The sequence below is a fragment of the Bombus bifarius genome, unplaced genomic scaffold (genome assembly GCF_011952205.1).
Source record: "Bombus bifarius isolate JDL3187 unplaced genomic scaffold, Bbif_JDL3187 scf7180000007966, whole genome shotgun sequence".
Classification (NCBI taxonomy): domain Eukaryota; kingdom Metazoa; phylum Arthropoda; class Insecta; order Hymenoptera; family Apidae; genus Bombus; species Bombus bifarius.
In genome coordinates, this window is record NW_022884352.1 from 2,167,896 (window position 1) to 2,180,158 (window position 12,263).

Consider the following 12,263-nt stretch of genomic DNA (forward strand, 5'->3'; position numbering starts at 1 on the left):
GTCAAACATAATACATGAATCGTAATGATACCATGTTCCAGCGAATCGTGCGAAATGTAAAACTACAGACAGGAAACTAATTCGCGAGTGCAGAGCGAACGAAAACAAGGCTCCTTATCGCGCCGTAATTATCGCGCGCCGTCAAGTTTTCTCTGACAATAATAGAGAAATATCGCGGTATTTACGCTGCAAAATGTCTAGCGCGAAGATCATCGAAAATCCAGAAATACCGGGTGAGTTTCTATTTGTAGGAAAGAATTTCTCTCATTGATTCACGTTGTAGAAACATATGCCCTAGTGAATCTAGTGTACCGAAAATATGCAAACACGTAAATGTCCCGGACACGTCGATCATTGAAAATACATAAAACGTTCGTCACGTTGTCGTTGTTGTATTTATGACAAGATATTTTTTATGAATGGTAGAGTGTCGCTGCAAACACAAACGTACGCCACCTAATGCAACAGCTTCTATTACAAACAACCGGATGTGACTTTTGATATGTCTATATCAGTCAATTATCAAAACAATTATTCAAAGCATGCACGTATTGCACTCTATATCTGGCACGTGAAATAAAAAGATGCGTTGGCTGTAGAGTACTGTAGGTGTGCTTACTATCAAACTTTCATTCGGCGTTTCACTGTCGAAATCAGCTGACGGTTTAAAGTATGAAATAACGGACACATACGTGTATATATACCGATGCAACAGTGCGGTGATACATCTCTGTCGTTTTCGTAGGAAAACGCATAATTTATGAATGAAATTGAAATTTATCGACAGATCGTAATTAATTAAATAGCGATACAGATGTAAATGGATTACGTTACGTGGAATGTAGTATCCGTAACAATGTATATAAACACTCTGTTACCATTTAAGCGTATGTAGCATGATACGATCGTTGGTATTTTATGAACATTGTATCGAGCGTTATTACCGCGTTATGGGTTTCGTTCCTTACGCGCGATACTAATTTTTTCATCAAATTTAACCAATACGTTACTCCCGTTATCTCGATAGCGGAAAAGTTAATCGTGGATGCCAAAGCAGATTATTCGAACGCGAGGTGTAGAGTGGATATTATAGCAGCGTGTAGTCGATAAGCGAAATACGCTCACTGCCGTTTGTAACAGCTCGGGAAATGTATCTTGCATGTTACAAATAAAAATGACCGATATTACGGGTTACGTTCGCCGACTTATTCGAAATTAGCAAAATTAGTCAGAGCATTGCGCGCGATTAAATCCGATCTTGGAGCAAATTACGTTGATACGCATCTCTTCGGGTTTTATTATTTTATTTTTACGGTATATTTTATCCGCGGATTTTTATACATGGCTCGGAGGCGCTTAAACGGCCCGGTCATTTTATTAGCGAGATAAATCGAACGGTTAACGAAAAATTCTTTGGCATGCGCGTTTTATGTACCATTTACCAAAATTGCTGTGGTAATTGAATAAAATATTTTCCGTTCGTGCATGATACAGGATTAGAATGTTTTCTGCCGCCGCCTCCACCGCCTCCGCCGCCTCCGCCTCCAGTTACAACGTCGAAAAGCAACAACTTGGCAATTACGACGGAGCAACAACAACCTGTGACAACAGAATCGACGACGACCGGTTTATCGACTAACGAAACAGCGGGAAATCTAACAACGATTCAAGCAGCAACCACGTCGTTTCCAAGCCTGCCTGTGCCAACAGCGTATATCATGCATCCGGCGATGCAACCACAAACACCTGGACAGCCAACTACACCCTGGTGGGTACCGACGGATTCCGATACATCGGACCTGTATGCACGGTGGTATGACACGACCTACAAAGCGGCAGCTGCGGCAGTCGTATCGCCGACGATACAAGTTTGCAACAAGACCAAAAACAAGTATTACAAACGCAAGAACGAGTTCATCGATCCCGCGGTAGACGCAGGTAATTGTTTGCGACACGTGATAACAAGTGAAACAAATAGGATATATTTGTTTCATGAAAAAAGTTCAACCGGCCTGTAGAATACCGCATAAATCGTTATGCGCGTCAAATTATCATTGGAGAAATCCGATTGCAGATTCTTACGGTGTTTTAGCTAATTAAAGATTGATTTATGTTTCTATTTCGTAGAGAAAGTTGCAAGCGCCCAGAGGGAACTGGCAGCACTAATGAAACCGCTGAAATGCGATCTGTGCAATGCAGTTGTAAGGCTCGATTACTTTATCCGATAAAAATACACGCGCGACTCTGTTGAATATCGTGTCGTTGTTTGACTAGCACGTATTTAAGTAAATACGGGAGCGAATATAGGTTGCTTAAAAATGTACGGTTTCAGATGAACTCCGCGTTACAAGCAAAGTTACATTACGATGGAAAACCGCATCAGAAGAAGGTGTCTATGTTTTTGAATCAGAGTGTAAAGAAACAAAAGACCGAAGACGGCCAAGTCAGTAGTACGACCACCGACTGGCAAAACTATTGTGATGTAAGCAGATGAAAAGTACATCGTCGTTGGCGGAATGGAAAATAACAGGTAAATCGCGATTGAACGCTGTTACACGAGCGAAACGTGTTTGATTTGCAGATTTGTAAGACGTGGTTCACGTCGCAAACGGATGCGACGCAACACTACGCTGGTAAAAAACATATTAGAGCAGCGAACGGCGGACGTCGTGCGAGGTACAGAGATGTATACTTGTCTCAAATTATTCTTAGAAAGATAGCTGTGTCAGCCGAGATCGTCATACCAGAGCGTTGAATTCTACAGGCCGTCGAAGAAGTCGCAAAATCAAAATCAGTACAGTCAAATAGATCCCAGCGGCCGATTCGGAATGGCTTTTCAGACGGAAGTGCAATCTACACCGGCACAGCCGGTAGTACCTGACGGTACCAATGCGGTACCTGCACCAGCAACGGCCTCCATCTACACACCGCCACCTTATCCAACGCCGTTGCGTTGCGATCTCTGCGGTGTTTCGGCAAATCGACAGGACCAATTAGAAACGCACAAACGCGGTGCCAGGCACTTGAGAATGCTCAGATTGAACGGATTGCCCGTTCCCGAGCCTGGTAACTATTTTATTTCTACACATGTATCCCGTTCGTAAGCGTTAGGACAGCACGTTCAGTTTGCACGAGCCACGATAATACATAATAACGGTAGTTAACCGAAGTAATAATTCTCGAAGATTTCGACGATATCCTAGCGATTGTTCAAGTTCGCGCACGCTTGCGTCTTAAAACTTACGAGCGGGGCAATACGTTCGTTCGTATCACGACAATGTTTATCGTATGAATGTTTTTAGCTGCCGAGAACGAGGCGACACCGGCTACTCCTGGACCTATAGATTATTCCATTTACCGAACACCATCAGGTAGGGATACCTTCTCGAACGTTTGAACGATAACCAGCCAAATCGCTCAGCAAACTGTTTCGTTTGCAGGCCAGTATTATTGTGCACCGTGCAATCTGTCGTTGAACTCCGAGAGTACGTTTGCTCAGCACGTGGAGAGCAAAAAACATAAAAATCAGTCGAACCCAAAGTCTCCGTCTAATGCCGTAGTGGTGTCGAAGAAAGCTAGATTCAAGAAGAAATAAGACCACGGGCGCATCGTGCACGTGCACGGTCGGTGCACGCTACTTCCTTGTCTGTCCATTGTTTTCGCTGAAACTTTTCTCTCATTTTTCGGTTACGCAGATGTATTGTGGTTGTATCGCAAGCAACGTGCAGCGATCTGTGCCTAATAATAAGAAATAAAACTCTTGTTCGATATAGGGTCTAGCGGCGAGACTTTCGAGGAAGTCAGTAACCTCTGAGTCTTCCAACGTCACCGCGAGACTAACGAAAATTACGAATTAATGCGAAGCTAGATCCGATCGTCGCGCCACTGATGAGAAAGATAAGTCTGTTAGTCTGTTAATCGGTGTTTTAAATTAAATACCGATTAACTGTAAATTCGATTTTCAGTAAGCCGAACGGTTATTTAGACGGTAGCTCGTTAACCGTCTCGGAGGTTGCGCGACTAATCGCCCACATTTATTCAATTACGAAACCATTAGCTCGAACGCTCCCCGCCGTTCAATTCGCGAAATCGCGCGCGCTCGTACGGACGCGCGTTTGTCGCGTCCAAGTGAAATTTATGCGTCGTTCACTGCCGACCTTCCACAGAATTTATGACCGAGCGAACGAGCCATACCGAACCCTCCTCTATTAATTACCTCCTAAGACACGTATGACGGATCAACGTTTTCAGCCTGTTTTTACTGTCACTTCCCCGCGACAAATATATCTTTTGACAGCAGTGACCAAATAAAAATGTCGTTGTAAAGCATGAATCAACGTGCAAGAAACCCTGGAGCTACATTCATGATACCCAAAAATGGCAACAAGACACGTAAAAGCTGCGTCTTTTGGAAAGAAGCACGAATTAGTCGTCGCCGTTAGTAGTATCGCTAAAAGGGAGGAATTCTTCATAAAAATTTCACAGACTATCGCTTACCCAGCTCGAAGCTATCGAAAGAAGGCGAAAACTTTAGACAGCCTGGATCTCTAGACAGCGTGTTGAAAATTCCTCCGAGATCGTCTGCCTTTTGTTTCCACAAGGAGAATACCATTCCGCTGATTTTTCTTTTTTTTTTTTTAACAAACACACGATAATTCGATCATCTAACTATTTCCCCCCCCCCCCCGACCCTTCTTCTTGTCTTTCCGTCAGGCAGCTTCGGCTGCTGTTATTCCAGCGACGTGTAGAGATTAGGATCGTCCACGCACGGACTTGTAGATCGTTGGTTTATACCTGCGCATCGGATTTTTATGACCGCTGGTTCCACGTTTACCGTGTCTCTTTCGTTTTTTGTTCCTCGCTGCGTTCTCCCACTCTACGACATCACCGAAATCCCTTTTCCATCTTCTCGTCTGTCGTACACGTACCTACTACACCCGCTGCTATTTCTTTCGACTCTCGTGTTTACGATGGGAGAACCGAGATGTTGATTTTATGCAGCCTGGTAGCGTACGAGTGGTAGTGGAGACGCGGAGAATTTCCAGCGGAGACGAAGAACGGAAGTGAATTCGCAAGACAATCATAAAGGTAATACTGGTACACAATAAGAACGAGGGACGGAAATCGATTTGTCACGCGATCAGGTGTAATGCGCGTAAAAACTTATTAATCACCGAGCGTTCGCGTAGAAATTCGATAAATTCCTGCCGATGACTGGAGAGAATTTCTGAGAACCTGAAAGCGGTGTGAGTCGGTCTTCCTCTGAAATTGCCGGCACTGACGCGTCGGGATCGTCCAATAAACGAGAGCAAACGATCCAACCTCGTACAAGCTCGGCCAAAGATAAAAAAAGAAAGAATTTCACGACTATATCGAACGGGTTGTCTTCGATTCGAATATGATTCACCCTACGCGATAAATTCCCCTATGACGAAAATATATCTAACACGCCGAGGCTCGTACACGAGGCCTATATGGAATAAGGCTCATGACCGCTGATTATGCAACTATTCACGCAGAAATCCTCTTCCGTAATCGCGTGGACCCACGTTATTAACAGGAGATATCGAGCGAAAGATCGTCTCGGATAATGAACATCGACGAACACAGATGTAAATGCTTTGAACCGACGAACGACGAGTAAATTTATGGCCCGGAGGCATTCACCTTAAAAAACGACACGGACGTTTCGACGAAGAGTCGATATTGCACGCGCGTCGATTAGAATTTCTAATACTTGACGCAACGTGGATCACACGGTCCTAAAACCTACGACGAGTTGAAAATGATTCTCTGTTAATCCTTATAGTTGAACCGAAACGCGATTCCAACGAACGATTCCGACAAGTCCGTGGCTGGAGGCAGCGGTCACGGATTTTCTTTACACGCGAACCTTCATTTCTAATTCCGCAAACGAACGGCTAACTTTGTTAACACGAGAAACGGTACCGGTGCCAAGCAAGAGCAGCCGCTCCTTTGTCTCGCTGAATCCATTGTTCCATCTGAGAGTAATGAATTGGTAAAAAACAGCTCGGAGAGGCAGCAGGCGAACCGAGAATGCAAGGATTTCTTTTCTGTCCCGTTCGCCAGCCCTCGAACAAATTCGTACAATTATTTCTCGATTAGGCGAGATCGTTGCCCACTGCCAGTGGAACAAGGCCAGATTGCCGGCCTGTATTACAGACGAGTAGGAGAAAAACGACGCGTGTGCTTCGCAACGCGAGCCGCCTAATCGCGGAAATTTCGCAGGACGGCACACCCGCTTTAATAAGACGTTTTTGCGAATCAGCCTGTGGAAAGAGTTACCTCGGTGACGGGACGAAGACAGAGGAACGCGAGACGGGACGAAAAGAAAGGAAAGGGAATAAAAAGTGTGTTCCCGGGCGCATCTCGGTGGGGCTGACCTTGCAAGTCTTCACGGGCCACCAATGTAGACCGACAAGAAAATAGAAAATCGTGCTCCTAAATGCGGGCGGTGTGATGTCATGCGGAAATAGCCGCCCGTCTATGCTCTCTGCTCTCTGCCGCCGCGACAGAGAAAGGCGAACAGGGAATCTTGATCGGTCGACCGATTACCTCCTCGTCACTGAGCTTCCAACGAGCCGATAGACAGTTTTGCCTTTGCAATCCGCCAACGAAAGTTCGTTTGCGAACAATCCCAATCATTTTCCACTCGATTTTGCCCTACGCTTTTAACCCTCTTATCCTTCTATCAGTCACCAATAATTCCTATCGTTCATGGCCGCGCGATTCATATTACGAATATTCTTCGAATATTCTCAGAATTTTGAAAAGTATACGATTGGTTCAAGAACTGAATAAAAAAGAGAAAAAAAAAACAATTCTGCTAACGCGATCAATCGACCACATAATAAACATTAAACGCGTTTAATAGTGGTAAAACGCGTGAAAAGATAATCTTCGTATCTAGTAGAAAATTAATATACACCATACGAGCAGTGCTTCGAACGATTCCATTAAACATCGAGGCTTTCTCGCACGATTGATAATTAACCACTTATCTTTGTGTCAAACTGTACCAATATCGTCGCGATACTCGGAACTCGTTACGATGCTAAAGAAGTTTCAAAGTGTTTTGTACGGCACATAATCATAAAAAAATACTTTTGCCAGTCACTTGGTACGATAGAAACAGCTACGTACATACATATGTATCAGGAATATGCTAGTGTGCATAGGCGCAGGAAATGACGAGGAGGAGAAAAAAATGATCGCACTTACCACTAAAAATCGTACGTCCAGATTCACGTTCAACAAACTCTCGCAGTCGTCATCCAATTCTGGGAAAATCGATGAGATAACGATTGCCCTGGCAATGGTTTCTCTTCTCGGGTATGACGCTGCGCTCCCGCGTAATATTTCGTCGTATTGAATAACGCGTCGATTATCAGCGACCGTGAAAACACTATTACACGCTCTATATCTCGCGATTAAACGCTTTGCACGAAGGAACGATCTTTCAAAAAACGGTTTCACATACTTCGTAAGTAGATTTCAAAACGAAATCACGAACCACTCCGTTCGAGTCTTTCGCGGTTTTCGATGTCTCAATAAAAGTAATTCGATATAGATTTGGGGAATTCTATATGAAAATATATCGCACACTAACGGTATGTATAACATGTATGTACAAGAGTCTGTCGTTTCACTAATTTCAATTCGGTAACGAAGAAAATTGTCAGCGACGCACCGATCGGTGACGAACGCGATCGCGACGATGAAAGTTGCAATAAATTACCCATAATTCATTTTTACTCGATCACGTGGTTTCAAATTGCAAGAAATTACCCAGTTTGCATCGCGTTGGGTCACGTGACGAAAAAAAGATACGTTCGTAGTTGATTTTCGGAAGATTGGCGGATTCGTCGTTCGACGTAATTGATCTAGGAATTTGCACATAATCAGGTAAAAATTCGTAAATAATCAAGCATCGTGTTTCGTTTATAAGAATAGATGATTTATTTTATCGAAAGCTCGTACGCATGAATATAGTGTCTATACGAATAAAGATAATTATATCATTTTTTACGATTTTGAAATCGTATAGGTTGGCAAGGATAGAAGATGTATGGCTTCTGTGTACGATGAGAGAGAAGCCCGATTTTCAAGTTCTCGAAGAAAGGAAGAAACAAAGGGACAAAGGTGTGCGAAGTAAATTTTAAACGATATTTCGTGGCGGTCGTCGTCAACTAAAGTCACCAGGAATTCAAGTGCGGAACTTTGCGGATGTGTATGAGAACGCCCGCTGTCATACCGCCGGCACGATTGCGCATGCGCCTGGCTTACACTTGACGGGCTCAAAAAATCAATGACCCCACTCAGTCGTGGGTCCGTTTGCATCTTTCTCTCAACGAGCTAGGAAGACCGGGAATAAAATCAGAAATCGGTTCGAGGAAACGCGCTGAACGTCGATGATCGCAGAATCTAGCGGGCAACTGTGACGAAAATTTCAGGTAGGAGTGGGAAAGAAGCGATGGAGGAAAATGGACGGTAAGGGTGCAGCCCCGGTGGCGGCGCTGGTGTATACCGGCCGAATAGCGGTTCGGTGAAACCAGCCGAGCGACCTCGTCTCGTTTCGGCTCGCCGCGTTAGTTCGTGTTCTCTCGCAGCACACGACGGACGTATACTGTTCCGCGACGGGTCTCGTGTTCTCTACTCAAGGGAGAAAAAAAAGCTAAACTGTTATACGCTACCGAATCAGCGTGGAACACGTAATTCAGTGATTTACGTGTAAACGAAAAAACTGTGTCGCAAGTTGAGAAAGAGAGCGGAACGCGTGTCTCGCGAGAACGACACACGAGGTCGTAAGTGCTTCGACCGGCGATAAAGTTTCGTTGTGACTTGTGTAAGGAAAGAAAAAAAAAAAAAGGAGAAAAGTGGTGAACCAAAGGAATGTGCGAATATATATCGTTCGCGTCGTGTATAACAGTACCAGGCACGGTTTAACGGCGAGAAAAAGTCCGGTAATCGGATCGATTTTAGGTAGAACGCGGTTCGGTGAATTGTCAGGGGAGAGTATATACCTCTACCATCGTAGCCGTCGTCGCGGTGCACCGTCCATCCACCTTTCGCGTTGCCGCGAGTGCACGGGATAAAATGGCGCTTGCTTTCGTCCGTATACCTCTATCGACCATGACAAACGATTTAACGACGGAATCGCGTCGACGCCAGTCACGACGTTTTTGAGCAGCCGAACGTTTCGCGGCATTGCTTCCCCTCTTCGCCCCACCCTCTTGCCCCGTTTCGATCGTTTTAACGCCTTTTTCTCTACGAATCGAAGCGCTAACGTCACCGCCAGCCACGGGATCGCGATTCGAGGAAGACGACAATTTACAACGAAGGAAGAAACAATCTCGTACACCCGCGGCGTCCTTGGACTGGAATTTCGAAAACAACGAGCGTCGAGCGACACTCCTCGTTCGTGTTACGGTAAGTAAAAACAAGGCTTCGCATTAATTTACAAAATCCTCGCCGACCGTTGTAAACACGTCGATACATAAACGCGTAATAGCGTTATACATTTCGAAATCGAAAGCAGCTTATCCCCGGAATAGAAGATAAGTTTACAATCTAGTGGCGAGCTGCAATTCGTGTCGCGATAAATCCCGGTTCGACGCTACTCAGCGCCGAGAGAAATGTTCGTTTTCCGTTTGTTATCCGCCACTTACGACACCAGATATTAACGATCGCAGTGAAAGGCATTGATTCGTTGAACCTCAGAATGCTGTGTCAGCAGCGTAGATTCCATTCGAACAGGTTTGCCATTTGATTCGCGTTACCTTCCCCGACGCAAGAAATAGCAGACAGCGAGACCGATCTACAATAGCGATTCAAGTCCGGTTACGAGGAGAGAAATTTTTTTTCCCTTGAAATCTCGATTTCTGGAGGTTTTTTTCGGCAGAAAGTGCACAGCGTGTATCAACGATTCCATAATTATGCAAATAAATGTTGAAAGGGTTTTGGGGGTCGCGGGGCCTATTTGAAAGTCTGAGTGACACGCACGCACATACGAAGCTAGCTAATGTGTACATAGGTAACGCGTGTGTGCACAGTCGACTGAGTACACACGCGCTTTCGCACGCGCCTAAACGTGCCAAACGCGGTTCGCCCGTACGCGCGGCCAACATACATGTACTACTCGGAAAATGACAGGCCATCGGTGAGCCGGTATGTTTGAGCTCGCCTCCTCGTGCAAATATTTTGCGCGGGCAAACATTGGTCATGACGGATCATGCGCCCTCCTAGAAGGTAGACGGGAAGAAGGTGCTTTGCGTCCACTAAACAACGGGATATCGTGCCGACTTTTGCGTAATGTCACGGACAAAGAACCACCGATGGGTCACACTAGAGATCCAAGAATCGTAAATTACCGCGTTAACATAGACGAGAAGTCAAGATATAGATCTTCGTAGTACATCTTTTACCGTATCGATTCCATCTTGTCGCGTAAGTTTAGATGTTTTAGATTACTAAAAAGATAAATTCACGTTACCGAAAGATCTCTCGATCGAGCTATCGCAAACGGAACTTTTACGAGGGTAGCTGGTTCGATTCTGTATACGTCTAATCAGGTTTTGTCGCGTTCTATTTTACACGTCGTGCCACTGTAAGAATTGAAAAATTGTAGTAAAGTGGTTTGCCCTATACGCGCATGAGTAGCGGTTACGTCGTAACAGAATTTTGGCCAGGTTTCAGTCGTAAAATAGGGTTCGGTTTAGAAAGTTGACACTAGCGTGGCTAGGTTGAATGGTAACTTTTACAATTGGTAGTTTCATGGAAATTTCAGCAACCCCTACTGTGTTGTCTACCTGTTGGCACAAGTAACGCTCTTGGTTTGCAAAAACAAGAGGACCCGTAGGTTTACCGAGTCCATCACAGCGTGAGACTCGATGAAATTGTAGAAATGCTGGTTTTCCTCAGATCCCCAGTGTACACTGGCGTTGCGTCTAATCTAGGCGAGCGTACGAACAGTCTATCTAACAGTTGCAGGCAAACAATTAGCGTTCATCGATGCGCTTAGTCGGGACAGTTGTACGTCGAAGCGCAGCTCATTTGCATAATCTTGCGTTGCAGTTGCGCGAGTACAGTGGATGGTTGTTAAGGCGTGTGTAACTCAACACCATGATCGATAACCGTTGCTTGTTTTCAGCTTAATTTCATTTTCTGGTATATAACCGCGTGCCGGAGACATTCGTGGCAATTAGCCTCAATTTCGAGTTCCGTCTGAAAGCCGCTAATTCGTGGTATAACGTTTCTTGCCCTCGGTACCGGCGCGCGGCGTCCTTCTTTTCCCTCGCGCTTCCACCACGTGAGAACGGATTCTCGATGTTTGTCTTCACGCTTGTGGCACCATCCGCTCGTCAGATCTTGCCCGATAATCGTCGAACCGTTAGACGAAAACGATCGTGTGCCAAGAACCGGCGAATGTGGCGAACGAGAGAGGTGGCCGGTACGTAAAGAATCTTCTCTCGGTTTCGCTCGCGTAGCTCGTACGTGTACGACACATGTAAGGTTGAGCGATGTCGAGAGAAGCAATCTCGCGCCGGTATCGAGGATTGGAGCGATTAATTATGATTACTGGTATTATTATTAGAGGCGTGCGTAGCGGCGGTTATCGGGACGAGCGAGCCTGTACGCTCGTCGAGCCCCGTCGTTGGATATGCCGCGCGACACCGCGATCTAGACACCGTAGCGTTCCACTGCGCACACCAGTGCGTAATTGCATTGTGAAAGTATCACAAAGCGATTCTCGTCGGCTCTGTGGAAACGCGTCGTCGCTCGATCCAGCGGCCTGCCGCGCCACAGACCTCTGGAAATAGTGAAAGTAGTGCAACTACCTGGCTCGTCCTTTGAAAACCACTTGCGCCTATGTACCTTTGCTCATACGCGCTCGGTTTTTTGTCCCAGTATCGAGTTACGTTTCCGATAGCGATCCAACTCCACTCTTTCCTCCGTTACGTTCGATTCTTTGGTAGAAACAACCGCGTCGTTAAACCTATTTGCTGCCCACGGAAATTCTGAAATCAAAACGACGAACGAATGGTATATGATATACGATGATCTATACGTAGTTACACGTATGAGTAGCGTGGCCGCAATCCGTAAGCCAAAATGCGTAGCCAGGATGTGAAATTTTGGGTCGGTAAGTGGGTGCCGACTGGCGACAGGCCGATTCGAATCTCGGTTTACGTTTGCAACAAGGGTGACAGGTCTTCCTGCTCCTGCACTAATCTCGCCGCTCA

General features: G+C 45.5%; 2 protein-coding genes across 18 annotated transcripts in view; both read left to right on the top strand.

Annotated features, from left to right (window-relative positions):
• Window positions 1-101: 101 nt before the first annotated feature.
• Window positions 102-4,322, top strand: LOC117208575 (zinc finger protein 346-like). The gene is made up of 8 exons (XM_033449809.1): window positions 102-233; window positions 1,495-1,938; window positions 2,128-2,201; window positions 2,333-2,482; window positions 2,582-2,676; window positions 2,765-3,066; window positions 3,303-3,371; window positions 3,441-4,322. The coding sequence occupies exons 1-8, from the start codon at window positions 194-196 to the stop codon at window positions 3,593-3,595; spliced, it is 1,329 nt and encodes a 442-aa protein (XP_033305700.1). The 5' UTR covers window positions 102-193; the 3' UTR covers window positions 3,596-4,322.
• Window positions 4,323-8,396: 4,074 nt separating this feature from the next.
• Window positions 8,397-12,263, top strand: part of LOC117216717 (ephrin type-A receptor 5) — a 91,567-nt gene continuing 87,700 nt past the window's right edge. For 7 of the 17 annotated variants that reach the window (XM_033463710.1, XM_033463698.1, XM_033463747.1 and 4 more), the window contains exon 1: window positions 8,401-9,450. The gene's annotated coding sequence lies outside the window, so the exon portion shown is untranslated. Of the gene's footprint in view, window positions 9,451-12,263 lie in introns of all 17 variants that reach the window. The other 10 variants (XM_033463665.1, XM_033463674.1, XM_033463728.1 and 7 more) reach the window with 7 other exon arrangements.